We start from the raw sequence: 20,092 nt of genomic DNA, 5'->3' as shown, positions 1-20,092 counted from the left end.
CAAGTGATGCCGGCAGTTTTTTAGATTTTGTGGGGTCTTTAGTCACCTCTTGGATGAGTTGTTGCTGTGCTCTTAGGGTAATTTTGGTCGGCCGGCCACTCCTGGGAAAGTTCACCACTGTTCTGTGTTTTGGCCATTTGTGGATAATGGCTCTGACTGTGGTTAGCTGGAGTCCCAAAGTTTTAGAAATGGCTTTATAAGCTTTTCCAGACTCATAGATTTCAATTACTTTTTTCAACTTCAACTTGTTGATTATCTGAAACATTTAAGTGTGGAAAACATGCAATAAAAAAGTAAAAAATCAGGAAGGGGGCAAACCCTTTTTCACACCACTGTATAGGAAGGATTTCCAGGTTTCAGTCTTTGATAATTGCAATTCTAATTTGTCTGAAATAAAACCAAAAAACATTCCCGTTAGTTTGCACAGAAGAGGAAGTTACTGAGTATTTAATTAACTCCTGAAAATCAGGTGTTAAAGACCAACATTTACTTTAGATTATTAATAGGGCTTTTCAGTTCTGCCTTTCCCGGAAGTGAGCAGTTGACTATTGCAGCTCAAAGGAGCTAGAACAGAGTAGACAGTTTGTGAAGCACTTTTGAACAGTGAGTCCATTTACCATTTACATTTAAATAAACAAATTGGATATTATAATTATTTTTATTATTATTATTATTATTATTATTATTATTATTATTATCAGCGTGTCTAAACACATTAACGTGTGCATTAAAGCATGATAGTGGATTATCCCCCACTAAACTAGTAGATTAAGGGATCATTAGCAGATAACAGATGAGGCTAGGATATGCTAACATTACTGGGTAAAGTTATTAGTGAACAAGTTTGGATGAATTTTGGCCGGGCCCGCGTAACGCCTCCGTGCCAAATAGCATTCAAATCCAAATAGAATTCAGTCAAATGACTTGATTCCACCGAGTAAAACAAGATCTCCGAGAGGCTCTTGACATCCGCTCATAGAATGTCCATGTTAAATTACAGCCCGATTCAACCAGCATTAATGGAGGAGATGTAAATTTGAAAAATGGGGCCCCCTCACTAGTGACAACATAATCCAGGATGGTAAATGGTAAATGGACTTGATTTATATAGCACTTTATCCCTACACTGAAGTAGTCCCAAAGCATTTTACATATCAGCTCATTCACCCATTCACACTCACATTCACACACCAATGGGACTGAGCTGCCATGCAAGGCGCCGGTTGACCACTGGGAGCAACTTAGGGTTCAGTGTCTTGCCCAAGGACACTTCGACACAGACAAGTACTGTATAGACTGGGATCAAACACCTCAGAAGACGACCCCTCTACCACCTGAGCCACGGTTGGCCGACAGATCAATCAGTCCAATATGAATCTATCCCAACCCCCAGACCTAAAGAGAAATTACTTTTTCCATGTAAACACAAAGCAGAATACTGAATTAAAAAAACACCACGTAACTGTGGCCAATGTTTTCATGGAAATTTTAAAAGTAACATGGAAGTATGCACAGAATAACTATGCAGTCCAAGAATATATAAGAAAATCCAAGAAAGAAGATGAAGAGTGACGATTTATCCAAAGACGGTGGGTTCAGGCTTATTTGCTCCAAGAATTCTGGGAGATTGGGAACGTGGACATATTTTCCGAGGCAACAGCAACAGCGCTGATAAGGTCTTTTACTAATGACAAAGATTGATGGAAGGCATGAGATGGGTGGACTGATAGCGATTGTTGAGAAACGCTCGAGTCACTGAGGGAAGACGGCGCCATTGGGAGTTCACTGGTGACAAAATGGTAAATTGTGTGCACGGTCCTTGAAAATGTCACAGCCGTTTGAAGCATCTTCCAATTTGGTTCACTGCTTAAGATTTAGCAGGTTTCATGTCAGCCTGTCCAGTTCAGTCTGCTACAAAATCTCAGAAAAAGGCAGGTAAGACAAGGCAAGGAAGGAAAGAGAGAAAAAAGTAGAATTTTCTATATAATACTACTAAATTCTTTAGCTCAGGCAATAAATAAATAGAGAACTGCACCTTGCTGTTTAGGTTAATAACTGTTCTTAATAGGAGAAAAGTGATTTTCCCTTCTCAAAAACCACTTAGTTAAAACATCATGCAAGACTATTATTTCAAAACCATCAAATTAATCAAAAAAGAAATTGACATGCCATAAAAGATGAAGTTTTAATCAAGTAAGATCAAGGTCTACTTTCCACGAGACCACAAACTTAATGAGACTTAATTATTACAACGTTGGCAAAGGATAATTAAAACTAACTTAATAGAACCATTTTTACCTTGAAGGTCAGATCTAGGTATGAGAAAAGAATAAAGAGAATAAGAGCTCGACTGCCTTGGTATTCCTTAAAGGACATCGTTGCTCTACAGAGACATGGATCTTAAGTCTTTGATCACAATGTGAAAAGTACTTCAAATAATCCAACTCCACTAAAATCCATTCTTGTTTGTCCAATCAAGATGCCTGATTGTTAAAGTTCTTCCTGGTCTCTTTAGAACCCTTTCATTGAGGTATTTAGCATTTTTTTTTCTCCCCCCTTTCCTTTTGGGAGCTGATTAAAATCAACCTCTTGTTTCTGTTGAGTTAATCACTTAAAGGTCAGTCAACAGCGTCTCACTGCAAACTGAGCGTCTCATCGTCTTTTCCTTGAACTCACTTTGTCAACTATTCATCAGCGCGGTGGGTGTTTTGAAGTCCTTACTGCAGTATGACTAAATTATATCTGAGCTAGGAGTTGACAGCTGCAATGCATTCTGTAAGATAATAACAAGTTTGTTGCAAAGAGGCCACAAATTAGGACACCCCCATCCCCCCCACCACTGAGGGTGTTCATTCTCTCCGCTATAACAGCTTCCCATTAGTCTTCAGGCATGTCAAATTTTAGCTATTTTCAAATATTGACTTTGATCTTGAGTTGAAAACACAGGACTTATCAGCAGATCTTTGTCTATGATCAAATCTTTTCTCGCAGAAGATTTTTGCCATAATGTTTAAGAAGCCTGATCAGCCTCAAGTTATTTTCTCTTTAAATTTAAGCAAAGTAGAACTAAATGTGACAGTATTCAAATTTAACAAGAGAAATACCCAGATGTATACTATATCGGGACATTTTTGAAGTATGCACAATGGGCACACTAGTCATACTCAACCACCCCATGATGCATTGCGAGTGGAACGTAAAATCATCCTGGGACCAGATTCAAGCTAAAAATCAAACATCACCTTTTTAAAACAAAAGCATTTCTTCTTGTTTTCCATTAGTTTTTTAACGCTTTTGTAAATAGGGCTCTTGTTTTGAAGTTAACCAGAAGTTTTGTCAATTGCACAATGGCGGGTCTCCAAAAATCTCTGAAATGTTGGCATGAAATGTGTTGCCGCAAGTTTTATGGATCAAATGAGCACATGTTGATACTCTACTTGGTCACTTTCTCGCTTACAATGCTTTCATAACTTATAAAGTTGGAGAATCAACAGAGATATTTACAAGAGGAAGAAATAAATTGAACCCAAACATTAGAAACCTTCCCTTTAAATGATACCTACTGGGAGCCCTGTTGTATACAATTGATGGCGTAAAGTCTAACTTTGGTTAAATATTGCTACTTTTGACCCAACCCTGCAAACAGACATAATTACTTCTGCCAAAGTGGTCATGTTTTACCTGGCATATTTTTTTTCTGTCCCATCCAAAACATAAAACTCCAATGTTCTTCATAAGCCAGGGCTCCATCAGTACAAGTGGCCAAGTTGCCGACACACAATCGTAACCGATCTCAACAGCTGCGCTCATCTCGCTGTACTCACCACAGATAAATTCATGACCTTTATGATCCAGACGGTGAGGGCCAGGTTAACAATCATAGTGATGAGGAGCAGCAGCAGCAGGAAGTAGAGGCATCGTTTCCTCAGGCCATACAGCCCCACAGGGTACACCACATCACTGCCGGGCCGCTGGAGGTGCAGCGACTGGGACGCGAGGATGAATTGCTCTTGGGTAATCTGGAAAACAAACAGCAACCTTCATGTCAGCCCTGCTGTCGTGGATCTATTCACTCCACATAGAAGCAATCACATATTGTAAAGGGGTTATTACCTCGCAAGCACCACTAAAATGACTCTGCGCTGAGAAATGGCAACACTTTCCCTTTGTTTGTGGTGATAATACGATTGAAACTACAAAAAGGTGCTTTTATATTGCACGATATTTCTTCTTTTGAATAAGGAGATATGACTTGCTATGCACTCAAAGCTGACACACAAAAATAAAGTTGACAGTTTTTTTTTTTTATTCTTTTTTTGTGGCAAAAACCCAGTCGTTTCACCCTTGTTTACAACTTTTCTGACAACACTGCAATTCAGAAATTGAAACGGAGGCAGAGTAATCACTCAAGCCCCCCCTTAAAGACAAGGTCATTTAATGTGACTTTATTTCATTAAAGGAGAAACCAAATGAGAGTGCCTCATTCATAAAAAAGTAGCACTTTTCATTTCGCCACAGCAGAAATGGATAATCAGTCAAGAGCCATTGATTACAAGTTAGCAACCAGTAGTGGGAACAACTGACCCAGGAATGCAAAAAAAAAAAAGTCTCTAACAGCATTCACGCACACCTGCAGCCAAAAACCTGGGCTACTAATGAGCTAATAATGGTGATTAATGTAGGTTAGAGCAGTGTTTCTCAAAAGGGGGTACGCAATGGCACTACAGGGGGTACTGGAGAGAGAGAGTATGGAAAATTAACAAATGAGGTTTTATAATGTTCATTTTTAGTTAATAAACATACCAAATAATACCAGCAACTCACAAAACGACCACAAAAACGCACAAAATAAGAGAAAAATATACTGAAGAATTAAAAGAACAGACAAGCAACAACAAAATACACAAAGCACCACCAAACACATACACACCAAGAGAGAAAAATACACACGGTTACTACAGAAAACACAAAAATAACAAAAGAATACCAAACAACAAAAGAAACAACCAAACAAATTAAAAACGCACACACTGGGAGAAAGTAATTAAAATAATACCACCAACACAAAAACTAAAATATGTAGTTATGTGATTTCTTAATCAGAAAACATGAGCTACTGTGAAGTTGCTGTTGCACTTTTGCTTAAACCTGGGTTAAAGCTTGACATTGTTGAATGACAGAGCCTCATTTACTTTGGGATTGTTCTATCCATTTTAACTCTTGAGGACAATCACAACAATAAAGTTGCACTTTTGACAATATATCTGATGTCTGCAGTCATGTTTAAGTGCATTAAAAAAATAAATCAAAAAAGCCCCTATGATCTATTGTTGTTTTTCCCACAGAATTTTGAGCAAAATGTAGTTTGACAAAGGGGGTACTTGGATTCAAAAGTCAGAGAAATGGGGTACTTACTAGCGCCAAAAAAGTTTGAGAAGCACTGAGTTAGAGAATGGAAAACAGCTCTCTGACATTTCTGACGATATTTATGTCCTTTACGACGACTACTCGTGTGTATACCTCTTCAATAACACGCTCCAGCCTTGTTTTCAATGCTAATTACTCGCTCACATTTCGTCAAACTCTATTCTGGTGGTTTTCAAAAGAAAGTCGCTGATGAGTGACGGCCCATTGCAACAAGCCTCTTCAACACATGCTCTTTGGTAGTCATCGCCCATGGGCTTTTAAAAAGGAGAATATTTCACAAGTGCCTCTGTGGCTTTATGAAGCTGTGTACGGCTAAAGGTGTAAAACTGATGGAGACGCTTGCCACAGGCAGTCACTCCCTGACTCGGATAAAAGGACATCGGAATCTAAATCCTTGTCCTCCAGACCCTCTGGCATGCATTTTTTAGATACTACCTCACACCACTGCACCTGATTCTAACGGCCTGCAACTCTCCCACTCAAGACAGACTATTACATTCTAGAGCACAGGTGGGACGAAATTAAAATGACTAACTTTTTGATACAAATGGGTTTCTGCATACTACATTTATAAGGAACTGCAAAATTATGCTACTTCTTGCATACTTGACATCTTACAGAGGATTTCATTTTTTTTTCTAATCTAACCTACAATATCAAAGAATTTCAAATAAGCGATGGTGGCCATCTTGAAAACGGCTACCATTTTTGTCACATGTCGAATCTGAGATGTTGTAACTATCACCAAATGGCGGACGACACTGGTGCTAGAGGAGGTTTTAGTGGAGTTCCGAATTTTTGTTCCGAATTCTTTTTCAGAGTTAACCAATTTCTGCGTCAGCTTACCCTTTTCTGTTTCGTTTTTGTTTCATTGGCTTTCCCTACTCAGATGTCATTGCTGGCTTTTAAACTTTCCGAAATCATGTCAAGCATACTTAAAATAGCCAATTGAGTTATTAATTTATCATTTCTCCGCTGTATTCACGCAAGATTTTGCACAAGATTTGTCTCACACACCCTTCCATTTGCTAAAGTTGCTACACATTAGGTCACTGCATAATATTGTCCCAAAAAGTGTCGGCCAGGGTTTAGTCTGTGTCATATAGCTATTTTCATTATGGGCGGTGAAAATCCGTCATACTGCGTCACACTTTGAGTGAGAATTGATTCTCTCCCGAAACATGCATATGATGCTATATTTTGAGTCAGATTGCAATTTCTATTGATTTTGTTCATAAAAGTATGCAGATATATACTTTAAAAATAACAAACCAATAATTTGTCCTGTCAGTTTTCCATATCACAGAAAATAGACGAACTTGAGAAACCCTTTACATTGTCATTTGCCTGCCATTATACCAGCTACACACCTAGCATCACTTCATTTTTCTCTACTTAAATAAAAGAAGCTGGGGTTCTGAATCTGCTCAGTTTATGGCAAATGTGGATCTCTTGAAATTCGTCGGTACCGAACACTTTGACCGTTGCAACCTCTGTCATCACAACAGGCTCTTGTGTCGTCATTAGTTAATACTCACACTTAACCACATCCTAGTAAAACTCTACCACTTTAGATCCACAACTCCAAAGCCTGAAGTGTCAGATGTGCTTTGAATCCTGAAAGAAAACTTTAAGTAAGTCTAGCAAATATTTTGCTGGCCTTGACTACCCTTTCTGCTTTTGCCGAAGCCTATTTTCCAGTCAAGCTTTGGTAGGAAAAGAACTTGAAATGCATGATCCTATTGTTCTTACCTGAATAGAACAAAATAAGATCTGTTGAAGTAATACAGGTTTGTCCCTTGAGAGTTGTCGTTTTATCTGCCACTACAAAATTATACCGTCGGAATCAAAGGTGTGCTTCCTCTGCACAAGTGCATTTTCCTCTCATAGTTACTGTGCACTCAAGGGTCAAGAAGAAAAGTATAGGGAAAAAAACTATGCTCCACATGCATTGGCTAAAAAACTAATTTGCACCAATGTGCAGGGTGACGATACGTCCCGTTTTTTACCCAAACACGTCCTCTTTTCTCGTCTTGTCGGAGCTGTCCGATGATATTTCACAAACTAATGAATATTGTCCGGGTTTTCCAGGAACCTTACGCGCATCTCAGAAAACACGTTATTTTTAAAGACAGAAACTCCTCTAGTATTTGCTCTTTGTGAGAAATCCCACCAGTTTCTGAAAGCTAAAGAGTTGCTCTTTAAAGCCAAGTCAATACGGTAATTTTTTTCACACGTGACGGAATCATTAACGATGCTGCTTTGGTTTGAGAAAATCATTACATGCAAGAAAAAGAGAAGTAAAGTCCAAGCAAAAGACAGATTTAAAAGTGACCAATTAGCAGTGGATTTAAATGAAAAAGGTTGTTTATTGAAGTGTATATTTAATGATTATTTACTATTCTGTTAGCAATGAGTTTCTTCTTAAATTATTTTAATTTCTAGGAGGAGATGCTTCTCATATTGTTTCAATGATTGAGAGATTTTAAGGTTTATATGATATTTTTCAAGGACAGATTGTTATAATCAGTGACGTGCAGTCAGGGTAGGCAAGGTAGGCAGTGCCTACCCAAGGGTGAATTGATATTTTGATTATTTGTTTTAATTATAATATAATTATAACTTATTTATTTTTCAATTTCCGATAGCCTACAGTACTTGTAAATTTGAAAGTGTCCGCATTTTGTGCTTTTGCACTATTTCCTAACCGCTGTAAGACAGGAGGAGGCCACACCCCTTCCCAAAAGCACGTTGCTGCTCTGCCTCTGTTCCCATAGCGTGTTTTTATGTGTTTGCGCATGCGGAGTCAGTTCCCCAAGATGAAAACCATTTACGTAAAAAGGCAGCTCTCTACGCTGCCTTAGGACGTAACCGCGCTATGCTAAATGCTATACGTAAGTTCACAGTGCATTAGTGAATTGATACAGCGTGGCCACAGCTGCTACGTTCTCTAGCTAGTGGGCGGGATAACACTACAGTCAGGATGACAGCGCGAGAGACGATAAAGAAACTTTTTTTTGAGGGAAAAACGACAGCTTTTAAAAGATGGGAGACCAACACCTGAGTTACCAGAGCTTCAGCGAAGGTAAGGTCAGAAAATTGTTCGTATTTTCCACAGTGAATGGTGCAAAAAGAAGGATTGGCTTTGTGGATGAGCCTCACTGAGGCTGTTCTGAGTTGTTGTCATTTTCTCCATGTTTCTGTGTTTCCAACACAAAAAACTGATGCGCTGCCGTGTCATGAGATATATCTTGTTGGGAGAGGATGGAGGCTATATTAAATAATTGTTTATGTTTTTTTAATGGTGTTTTACCATGTTGATTTTGTTAGATGGCTAAATGTGTGTTCATGCGGATCTTGTTGGGTTTTTTCTTTATTATGAATTTTATATTTTGATAAGTGCATTGAGATGACTTTGTTGTAAATTGTGCTATACAAATAAAGTTGAATTGAATTGAATTGAATTAACACTTGCCAGCAGAAACATATGAAATTGGCATTGGTGTTGACATTGGTGGTCTCGATTTGGAACGCCCTGCCTACCCTACCCTAGTGCTCACGGCATGTCACTGGTTATAATGTATAATAATAAAGGTGATTGACTTTAGTCACCACTGGTTTCAGATTTTTTAAGTCTTTGCTATACAGAGATAAATTATGTTTTAAACCTAATTGACAATAACAACCGATTTATTTACTATAATGTATTTTATCATTAAAAGTTAGATTCAAGAAAACGTCGAGTACTTTGAGTATGACGAGGTCGACCCAAGTCTGCTCTTTTTTGGAAATCAAAATATGGTCACTATACCAATGTGAAGATTAAAAACTAATGTTTAGATGTTTTTCTTCCACACCACATGAGTCAGAGCAGAAATCAATCAGATCAGTCAGTGCCAGCTAAATATTAGCCACTCTGACTGTAGATACTTGCCTGCCAGCTGCAACCAACAAACATTTCTGCTCAGAAATGAGATTGGGGAAATATGTCGCCTTTATTTGACTTTCCTTTTTTTACAAACAGAAGAAGCAACGAGCTCATTATACCTGCAGGAAATATTTTATTTACATCTTTAGTTGACACAGCTGTGGGAAGTTGGCACAAAAAGAGCTCCAGATATGTAACATCCATTACTCAAGCCACTACCTGGAATGGCGAGAAAGGAAATGCCACGTGTCTGTTTTAACAGTTGCACATCCAACCCCATCACAGGAAGGCATTGTGTTGTTGAATTAAATCAATATCTCTTACAAACAGTGAGTAGATTATGAGTTTAATCACTATAAATCCACCACAGAGGCACTGGAGTGGATTTTGTAACTACGTAGCAGAACATAAGCTGTGTGTGTGTGTGTGTGTGTGTGTGTGCGTGCGTGCGTGTAGCGTGGTCGATGCCAAACATACTATTCAACCTTGGGGCTGACTGTAATCTCCTGTAACCACCAGTGTTATCAGATATTCATGAGCAAAAATATTCAGATCACTGATAAAAATGCATATTTATCGTCTAAAATGGAATATCCTGAAGCGGAAGGCAGCTTGAACTAATTTAAATGTATTCTCTGGATACAGAAAAATGTTGCTTATATTTAAAAAAAAAAAAAAAAAAAAAACTGTTGCTTTTAATGAAAATATTATGTATCTTAAAATACAAATATTTTCACTGTTGCGGTTAGACTAAATCTGGACAGGGCTATAAGTATGATTAAGAACCATTTTTGTTAAATAAATCTATTGTTCTGGGGGAAATCGGTGAAGTGATTGTCATCTACAATGTCTTGTTTCTTCCATAGTCTATAACCAATATTAATTGTACCAAAGTCATGTAGTTTAATTATTTATTATACATTTATTTTATTTGTATTATAGTGTGTCTAGTTTTTAACAAGCCAAATCCAGCAAAGAGTAGATGAGGGGTTTTTTCTGAAGATAAACTAACAGATAAATAAATCTTTCTCTAACCAAAAAAAAAAACAAAAAACAAAAAACAGCTGAAAAAAATGCAGTTTTTTTTGAAAAATTAGGAGTTCTTTGAACTAATTGGGATATAAAATGCAGTCAGGTAATAATTTATGTTTTTTCTGTCATTTTAATTTCTCTTTAGGGCCAAATTCGATACTCTAAAGGGCCGGATTTGGCCCCCCGGGTCTTGATTTTGACATATTTAACTCAGCCTCTCAATTTTTCTGTGACATGGAAAATGGTTGAATATCACAGAATTAACTTCCTAGTTATACAACACAAAATATACCCTCACCTGCATGTGTTGGAGTATATATCACACGTTTTCACCATACTTTACCATTAAACAGACGGACTAGTCATATAACACATTAAATCTTGTGCTACCAAATCTCATGAAACCTACTGTTTTGACTCCAAAGAGTTGAAAAAAATCATTTTCCAGACTGAACTTAATTCCTGCAATTTAAGAATAATTTGGGGCATTTAGTTTGACAATAATTACATGAAACTAGGGAAAGCCAATAGAACAGGAGAAAAAAAAATGGAAATACTCTGAAGAGCCCAACTTTTTACACTATAGAACATCTTCTTTAAGTGCCTCTGTAGTTTCCATTACTCTTAAAAATGCGCAAAATCTAAAAAGCGCAATAAAATCTGGTAATAGAAAAAACCGTCAAATATCCCTAAAAAGTTTTATACACTATCAAGGAGGTTTTTCAGACGTTTCGATATTGAAATGCATCACAAAAGCACAATAAAAACACTTTTTCTGCAATTATTTGGCCACATGATGTGACGTATCAGGTCACATGACCACAAACTCGTTCCAAGCACAATTTTACTTTGTCAAAACTTTAGAAATGTATCTTTTATTTTGAGGAATACTCACGGAAACACAGCTTACGACTGTTTTAGTAATGTCTCTCTCTACAGCCACGACGCTGGCTGCTGTAGAGCACAATAACAAACAACAAAATTACCCAACAATTGATCAAACAAGAGTTTTCGACAAGCTTTTCTCTGCTAAACTACTTTTGGAGTGAGTGCTCCCGCAGAGGGACAGTTTGGGTCAGCGGTGCTGATGGCGACACATGTCGCACAAAAACAAGTTACGTCTCGGCAGCAAATACAAACGACCCATATCGCCAAAGTAGAAATGTCAGTGACTCCAATTTACGCAGCCTTTCAGCTGAAGGACAAGAAGATGATGGGGGGGCGACAAGCCAACAACAACAACAACTATATTGCAGTTATAGCATGTACCTTAAACATAACACTTTAAGACAAGACAAACATCTTTATCTTTGTCAGCAAAATGAGAGGCATTCAGGACTTTCAAGTGAAAAACGAAACAGTACTGCTGCGTCTGTTTGCAGATAGTCACTGTTGCCAGATTGGCAAGAAATTTCAGGGTTTTTGTTTGTGTTTAGACTTTAAAACGTAATGTGTATCTGGCAACACTGCTCATTGTACTAATCCTACATTACCCATGAACACTATGTCGTGACGTGTCATTCAACAATTGGCTACGTGCTTACGTTAGCGTGACTGTGGTTATTGGAGAAGACAAACACAATAGGATCTGAAATTAAGTTGTAAAACTAGCTGGGAAAAACAAACAAACATGTGGAGATATTTATCGGGTGTTGAAAAACCTAGGCAACTTTTTCATTTCCGATGTTATACCGATATTGCAGTCTTGCGTATCGGCCGATACCGATATTGATCCGATATCAGCATGAATCATACGTACTTTTTTTTTCTCTCCCTCTTTTCTTTAATAAAATATTAATAATTACTTATTTTGTAGTGTGGAATGTTAGAAAAGTATTGATCAAGTGATGTTACTCAAACAGAGAACAATAGTCAGCAACAGTAGGGATGAGAAAAACTAAATAAATAAATGAATAAAAAATTGGAAAATCCGGAAATTTGAATCAGTTATCCGATATTTGTTTTCAGGCTAATATCGGACCAATATCCGATATTGATATCGGATCGGGACACCCCTAGAAAAACCTGAGTGTAAAAAAGGAAGGCTGCTGCTGACACAGAGGAAAATGTAGATGAAAGAGGATCTGAAAAGAAGAAGAAAATGAACGTTGGGTCGTAAGTGGCTGGTATTTGTTCACCTTTAAAATGTGCACTATACAGTTTGCGGGGAGTGGGATTTGTTTACATTAACCATGCATGCTAGTAAAAAAAAATATGTCTCTACAGTACATGTAATTCTTAGTAGGGGTGTCCCAATCTGATATTGATATCGAATATCAGCCAGAAAACAAATATCAGATTTTATGGGACTGCATCTAAAATCACCGATATTTATTATATTTATTCAATTGTAGAATACTGTAGATATTATGTTGAAGGTTAAAATGTATGTAACCAATTGGTTAATAATAAATGGGTCAGTTTTTCTCATCCCTACTGTTGCTGACTATTGTTCTCTGTTTGAGTAACATCACTTGATCAATACTTTTTTAACATTCCACACTACAAAATAAGTAATAAAAGTGTGCATGACTCGTGCTGATATTGTATCGGATTAATATCGGTATCGGCCAATACTCAAGGCTGCAATATCGGTGTCGTATAGAAAGTGAAAAAGTTGTATCGGGACATCCCTAATTCTCTGATTAGTGATTACTTCTATTATTTCTAACTTCAAACATTATTCCAGGGAAGAAATTTTCATTTGAGTTAAGTTTGTTTATTAAGTTATGAGAATATACTTTATAAAATGTTCACTTCTCTGACACACCCAAAGTTCCATATTGCACATTTTAGGCATTTTTACAACATTGTTTTTAAATCAAATGTTTATTTTTTTTTTACCATTTTAATGCATTTCTGCAATCAACTAAAATAAAATGTATTTAAAGAAACTTAAGTGCTTAAATCTATTCTGTGGCACTCATAATGTTTTTTTTTTTAAATTTGGCTGGTGTAAAATGTGGTTGGCTGGTAACTTTAAGAATCTACTATCCATGCTGGCTGGTGATCTAAAAAGTTCATTTCAAGCCCTGGTCACATCCGCTTTTTATTTCCATGGCAACCCAGTATCTGCTGTAAGAGTTTAAAACTTGTATCGATCAACAAGTCACGTGTGTTACAGCGGAGTTATAGTTCATGGTTTCCACTGTTTGGACCATCAGTCATTTCTGACTTCTTATTAAAGCAACCTTCTGTATTTAGGACCTTTAATCATTGGGTTTGTGAGCAAACAGAACATGAACCTCAGCTAATCAAGTTTTATTTATGTCATGTACCTCTGGTAAAGGTTTAAAGTTCATAAAAAAAATTTGAGATATTGTTGCCTTAACAGCAAGTAAAAGTAATCTACGCAGGAAGCCAATAAGATTATTTATAGCAGCATCCCGACCCTAAAAAACCAATAAAAGGTTACAGAGAACTTTGATAAAGATTGAAAACAAACCTTTAGGAAAACTTCTCTAAAGTTGCACTTGTAGATATTGTGAGTGACACAGACATCTAACCCTTCTTCTCAAATCCTTAGAATTGCCAATTTTACCTGCTTTTGTGATAACATTAAAAAAATGTTGACTTTCAGCTTGATGTGCAAGATCAGTCGTACAGGAACACATGCGCACAATAAAAAAAACACACAGGCACACACACACTATAGGAGCCATACATGTGTGGATGCATAGCTACAATTCATAAGAAAAAGCAGCAGTCTCTTAAAAGTTCTTATTTTGTTGGCCCTGGGAAACAATTATTGATTTCATATTCATTGAGATTGACTTAAAAAATATGGCGCATCTATCAGTTAAAGGTCAGCGCGGAGACGAGACGACACTAAGAGTTTAATGCCCACGAGGAAACGCCACCTTCGTTCAGCAAAGTGAACCACACACATTTATCACTATTTTACACGATTAGTTGGGGGCGACGGTGGCTCAGTGGGTCGCCCAATAACCGAAGTGTTGGGGATTTGAATCCCGGTCTATCCAAGTAATTGTTGTGTCCTTGGGTAAGGCACTTTACTCACATTTCCTCGTATGTATGGGTATGAACTATACATGAATGTTGGTGGTGGTCAGAGGGGTCGTGGGTGCAAAATGGCAGCCACGCTTCAGGCCAATATATATATATATATATATATATATATATATATATATATATATATATATATATATATATATATATATATATATGCCAGTATGTAGCTGTGGCTACACTGTAGCTTACCACCACCGGTATGACTGATGTGAGTGACTGGTGTGAATGAATAATGGTTTCAATACGAGTATCCTCGAAAAATTAATATAAAGCCAAGCCATCATTACTATTATTATTATTATTATTATTATTATTATTATAGTTGTGGGACAAACTTGTCGTAGTTTGTACCGACACCAAATCCAAAAGCCCATTAGCATTAAGCTACTAAACAAAAAGATGATCAATATGCTGATTTAGTGAGTAAAACCTCACATTTTCTTTTTCCTAGTGTATCCTTTTCCATTTCACTTCCTGTGTATACTGTATTATCAACATTTAAAAGTATTTAACTGAAAGAACTGCAGGAACATGGACAGTAACAGCTCTGAGTTTTCCAAGATAACAGCCATCATAAATATTACTATTTTCGTCCAGATCTTAAGAAATGTAACGTACATACATTACGGTATGTATGTATATTACATTTCTGTCTTCCATTTCACGAGTGCATTAGTGCCAGTTGAACAGTTCTTAATGGCACAATGTGGGCGGAGCATATTGACTTCATGGGCTTTAAATACTAAAAACAGCTTCACGGTTTACTAATCACAGCCAATGAAAGTAGGGTACGGGTGCTGCTGAGAGATGAGTTTGGTTACCTTTGACCACAAGTTCTCCCACATGCGTAGATACAATGTGAAGTCCATGTTTTCCATTTGCGTTTCATCAGCGTTCCTTAAGTGGATATCATTACTGGCTATCATGCCTTGGAACATTCTTAAAAAGGTTAATTAAGTTATATTAGCATTGATGTTATAAGTTACCATGCTTCAGCTGTGTGAGGGTGGAAATTACATTCAGCCAACAGTTCTACACTCAAAACAAGAGCACAAACCTCCACCAAGTTTAGATCAGCTCACCAAATTTAATTTAAATCTGTTCAGAATTATTTTTAGATATCAACCTTTTCTGGGCCATGACCCCATTTTTAAATCATACATTTCTGGCAACACTGGGACATTTTTTCTCTAGAAATGGTTTTCGACCATTTTTCTTATACTGTGTTTCAAATACAGAGAAGCCAGAATTAGTGTACAAAATCAGAAGATACGCCACCTGAGATATTTTGCTACTTTTTATTTATTAACATTTTATTTGAAATAAATTTACTTTAGGGAAGTAACAATTCACTCAACTTTCGATACGATTCACGATTTATATTACAAAATGAGACTGTAGACAAATTGACTTTTTCTTCAAAAATAAAAATAAAAATACTGTACTATTTTCTTTTATCTTTCATTGTCAAAGTAATCCCTTGATAAACTATGCAAAACAATGCTATTTAATTAAAAATAAATCCTGAATTAAATAAAGAAATATTACAAATGAAGAAGAAACCTATTCATTTAAATTATGGCTCGACAGTAAACTATGCAAAACTGCATAATAGTTCCTTTTCTTTTTAAAAGTGCAACTGAAAATGTATTTCTGGCCTTAATAATTGGACTTTAAAACAAATCCCATATCAAAGAAATAATATAAATAAACAATGGCTTTCATTCTCTCTCTCGTTTCTTACTTTGGATTTCACATGTTCTTTCTTTTTCACTTCTTTCATTTTGTCTTGAGGAAAACAAAATGCTTCCACAATTCTGATTTAAAACACAGTGGTGCGTCCTGAATTTCAAATTCTAAATAGATAGCACCCTATGCTGTAACAAAAAAAACCAAACATATATATATTTTTTTAAAGTACTGCAATTCAATTTATCAGAGTATTAATGTGAACCGTGACACCTTTGAATCAATTTTTAACCCTATTTACCATATATATACTGTATATTTGAGAAAGTAAAAGTGTAAATCATTCTGTTATGATTGTGCTTCATCGCTTGCCATACTGGTCAACAGTGCGCATGCTCCATCTCTCAAGAAAAAGGTCCCATGCAAGTGTTCTACAGATACAGTCACGTTGTGAAGTTGTGATTAGGTTGTGAATAAACCAACTAAAGGCTCACAGTGGACTCCTCGCACATTTCTACAAAAAGCATAAAATATAGTTGTTTGAGATTGTGTGGTGAAAATTATATTTTCATCAGTATTTTCTGAATCAATTACAAGACATTTCAGGCGACCCCACATGGGGTCATGACACCAAAGTTGAAAAACACTTAAGATGTGAATCTTTTGGTGTCTCACGATTCGATTCCGATTGTTAAGGTCACGCTTCGATTCAAAATCGAGTCTCTACTAAATGATTGTATTTTTGGCTTGGAAAAAAGACATGCTTGTGAGTATGTTTAGGTGTACTGTTTGATAATGCTCCTAAGACTGTGTTTGTGAAAGTTACGCATAAACGATGTGTTATCAAAATCACAGCTGATCGCTGTAAATGTTAGCATGAGCATATACATGGGTTTTCCCACAGACGTTAGCATGAAGCTAGCAGACTTTTTGTATAATGGTATTTTCAATTTATGAGAATACTAATATGTATTTATATGTTCAGTCTACAGTGTTTCCTGTTTTCTGAGTAAACACTAAGCGGATCTACTGAATCAGTTTTTCTTAAACAAAAACAAAAAGAATTAAAAAATATATATATATATACATATATTTATTTATTTTTTATCTTTTTTTAAATAAATCAAATTTTTGAAGTTTATGACTCGATTCAGAATTGTAGATTATTAGAATCGCGATTCTTATATGAATCAATTTTTTTCCCCACCCCTAAAAAACACTGGTTTCATAAAGCCGTTTCCATTTCAGGAGGTGAAGTCCAGCCTCCAACAATATTTTGCATCACAAGATTTTCTGCAAAAGTTTTTTGTTTCCGTCTCTTTACTACACTTTAAACCACCTGTTTTCATAGAAAAAATACAGCATGAAAATGCGTCATATTGTCAAAACATGCAAACAAGGGTTTATTCTGTGTCATAATGCTATTTTTTATGATTACCCTGTTTTCCGTGATCAGAAATCACAATGGTAATGATGTTACAAAAACATAACTGGCTCAGGTCAAAGCTGGAGCAAAAACCAGAAGGGAGAGGGTTTACGGTGCCGACTAACTTCAGAAATGCGCTTTTACTCACAAATACATGTATTTATTTCACAGAGTAAAAGAAAACTCCCTGGGAGCTTTAGAAATAAACTATTTAACTTTATTATGACTGAGAGACACTGGACTTTTGAAAAAACGGAAGAGAAATAAGTGGGCAACTTCAAACATGAAGTCCCAACAAAGGTCCAACGCACACTAAGAATCGATGACTCCAGAGTCAATGTGTGCATTATTTGAATATCTCCTTCAGATATTCTTCATTCTGGTAAAGGGAATTTTAGTCCCAGTCCCGTCACTGCTTAACTGTAAAAGGCTTTTGCAGAATCTAGCAAAGGTTTTCGACTGTCAGTTAAAAAATTCTTGTGAAAAGGAAGAATCAAAGTGAATCCCTGAGGAGCCTGAAGAAGCTTTCGTCGCGAGTCCATTTTTACCTTTGAAAGCCTGCAGACTGACACAAACGCTCCATTTCTCACCTTCCAAGAATATCCAGCCCACACAAACTTCACTGAGGAAAAAATGATGTGGTTTTCATGAGCAGCGAGTGGTGTCAATCAAAGCAGCCACCTGTTCAACAACATAGGTTCACTATGTAGCCTACAGCCCGAGGCTCCTCAACACTAATGTGTATACAATAACTGAGCACATACCGGTAATAAATAAATAAGAAAATCCTCTGAATTAATGTTGTTTTTAAAAGTGTTTCTGTCTCTTTTAAAGTGTCAACAATCAGAGCCAAACAAGGCTAGTTTGCAGCTCAGCCTGTGATTAATTGATCGGCTAATGTTTCTCAGCACTCCTATGATCACCAACAGATTGATCAGAGCTCGACAGCGATGGCTTGCAGATTACCCTCCTGATTACATGCAGGGTCTAGGTCAGTGGTCTGTGAATTTTACCTATCCTGTTGAGGAATAATAAATAATAATAATAATACAAATAATCATCTGTAAGCACACAATAAAACATCTTATTCAGAATTATCACTTGGTTTATTTACTTAATTAGCCTACTGGCGTTTTCAGTGAGAAACAGTATCTTATTTTGGAAAAAGAAATGTACCAAACATTTGTTGATTGAACATACACTATATCGGTAATTTCAGAGTCTGAGTCTTAAATTGTTCTGCACGCAAAGTCTTGTTCTACATCGGCATCAAGCACGTTTGGCTAGCACAAAGCAATGGAGCTAATGCCATATTTTTGCTTTTTGAGACCATAAGGTGGTTGAACACAAACATGAACATTGAAGAACAGTCATGTGGAGACAGGGTCATCTATAAGGGGGAATAAAGGGGAGAGATTTTTGAAGCCCATCCATAAAGTCAGCAAAATGATGGTCCATTGTTCTATGAATCTGTGATAACCACATTTATTTATCTGAATAATATCCACTGTTATTCAGGAAGTTTAGTATTATTTGAGCCATAGTATATAGTCATCTTAAAGATGCAAATCTTTCTTTTATTCAGAAATAAAATGAGTTAAAAGTGAGCAAAAAAGGTGGTGAAACGGGATTGGCCAAAAACAGACAAAAAAATTGGTAAAATGGTTCAAAGTGTCAATATTGGAACAATTAGTTTAAACTGGCAAATAATGGGTATGACAAATCATTAATGTGGTTAAATAGGCAAAAATAAGAGGTTGAAAGTGAAAATAATGGGTCAACATGTGCAACATTAGGTGAGAAAAGTGGTGTAATGGGTTTATAAGTGCCCAAAATGTCTTGAAAGTGGAAAAACATTTGCAGAAAAGGCATTGGAATATGATGGAGAAGTGGCAGGAATGCAGGTAATGGAGCTAAAATGCAATAAAATATGGCAAGAAAAAGTGATGAAAAAAGGGTCCTGACCCCAAGGTTGAGAACCCCTGCACTAGAGGGTCGTCTTACACAGGCCAATGTGTAATTTGTGGCAATGCATGGAGGCTCCTGACTTCTGGTCAATTTACGGTATATTCTAGTCTCCAGTGTTGTCACAGTGTTTTTTAATCTTTTTTTCAGATACCCCCATGATAATTTGCGTACCCCACTTTGGGAACCTAAGGTCTAGCTATAAGAAACAAACACCTGCACAGTCAGTCGGAGCGGACAAAGAAAAGTCGGTAACACTTTACTTGAAGTTTTATACATAGAGCTGACATTACCCTGTCATTATCTGTCATTAGCATTAACAAGATGTCATGTAGGCTGTCATTAAGTGTCGTTCGCTGAATTATGATGTCTTTGGAGCTATGTTGGCATTTTTTTGGTTAGGTGGAGGGAATAGGGTTACGAATGACACTTAATGATAGCCCTCATGACACCTCATTCATGCTAATGACTAGGGATGTAACGATTCACTCAACTCGATTCGATTCACAATACTGGGTTCACGATACGATTCTCTCACGATTTATTTTACAAATTGGGACTGTAGTCAAATGATTCCTTTATATTTTTGGTGA

General features: G+C 36.6%; 1 protein-coding gene across 1 annotated transcript in view; it reads right to left on the bottom strand.

Moving 5' to 3' along the window:
- The window catches only part of LOC114480341 (zeta-sarcoglycan-like), a 51,188-nt gene that overhangs the window by 23,234 nt on the left and 7,862 nt on the right, over positions 1 to 20,092 (bottom strand). The window contains exon 2 of the mRNA XM_028474419.1: positions 3,825 to 4,019. Coding sequence (XP_028330220.1) covers positions 3,825 to 4,019 — 195 coding nt within the window. The remainder of the gene's footprint in view (positions 1 to 3,824; positions 4,020 to 20,092) is intronic.

The sequence above is a fragment of the Gouania willdenowi genome, chromosome 18, assembly GCF_900634775.1.
Source record: "Gouania willdenowi chromosome 18, fGouWil2.1, whole genome shotgun sequence".
Taxonomy (NCBI): Eukaryota; Metazoa; Chordata; class Actinopteri; order Blenniiformes; family Gobiesocidae; genus Gouania; species Gouania willdenowi.
Note: the sequence above shows the minus strand (reverse complement) of the source record. Positions and strands in the feature narration are given on the sequence as shown.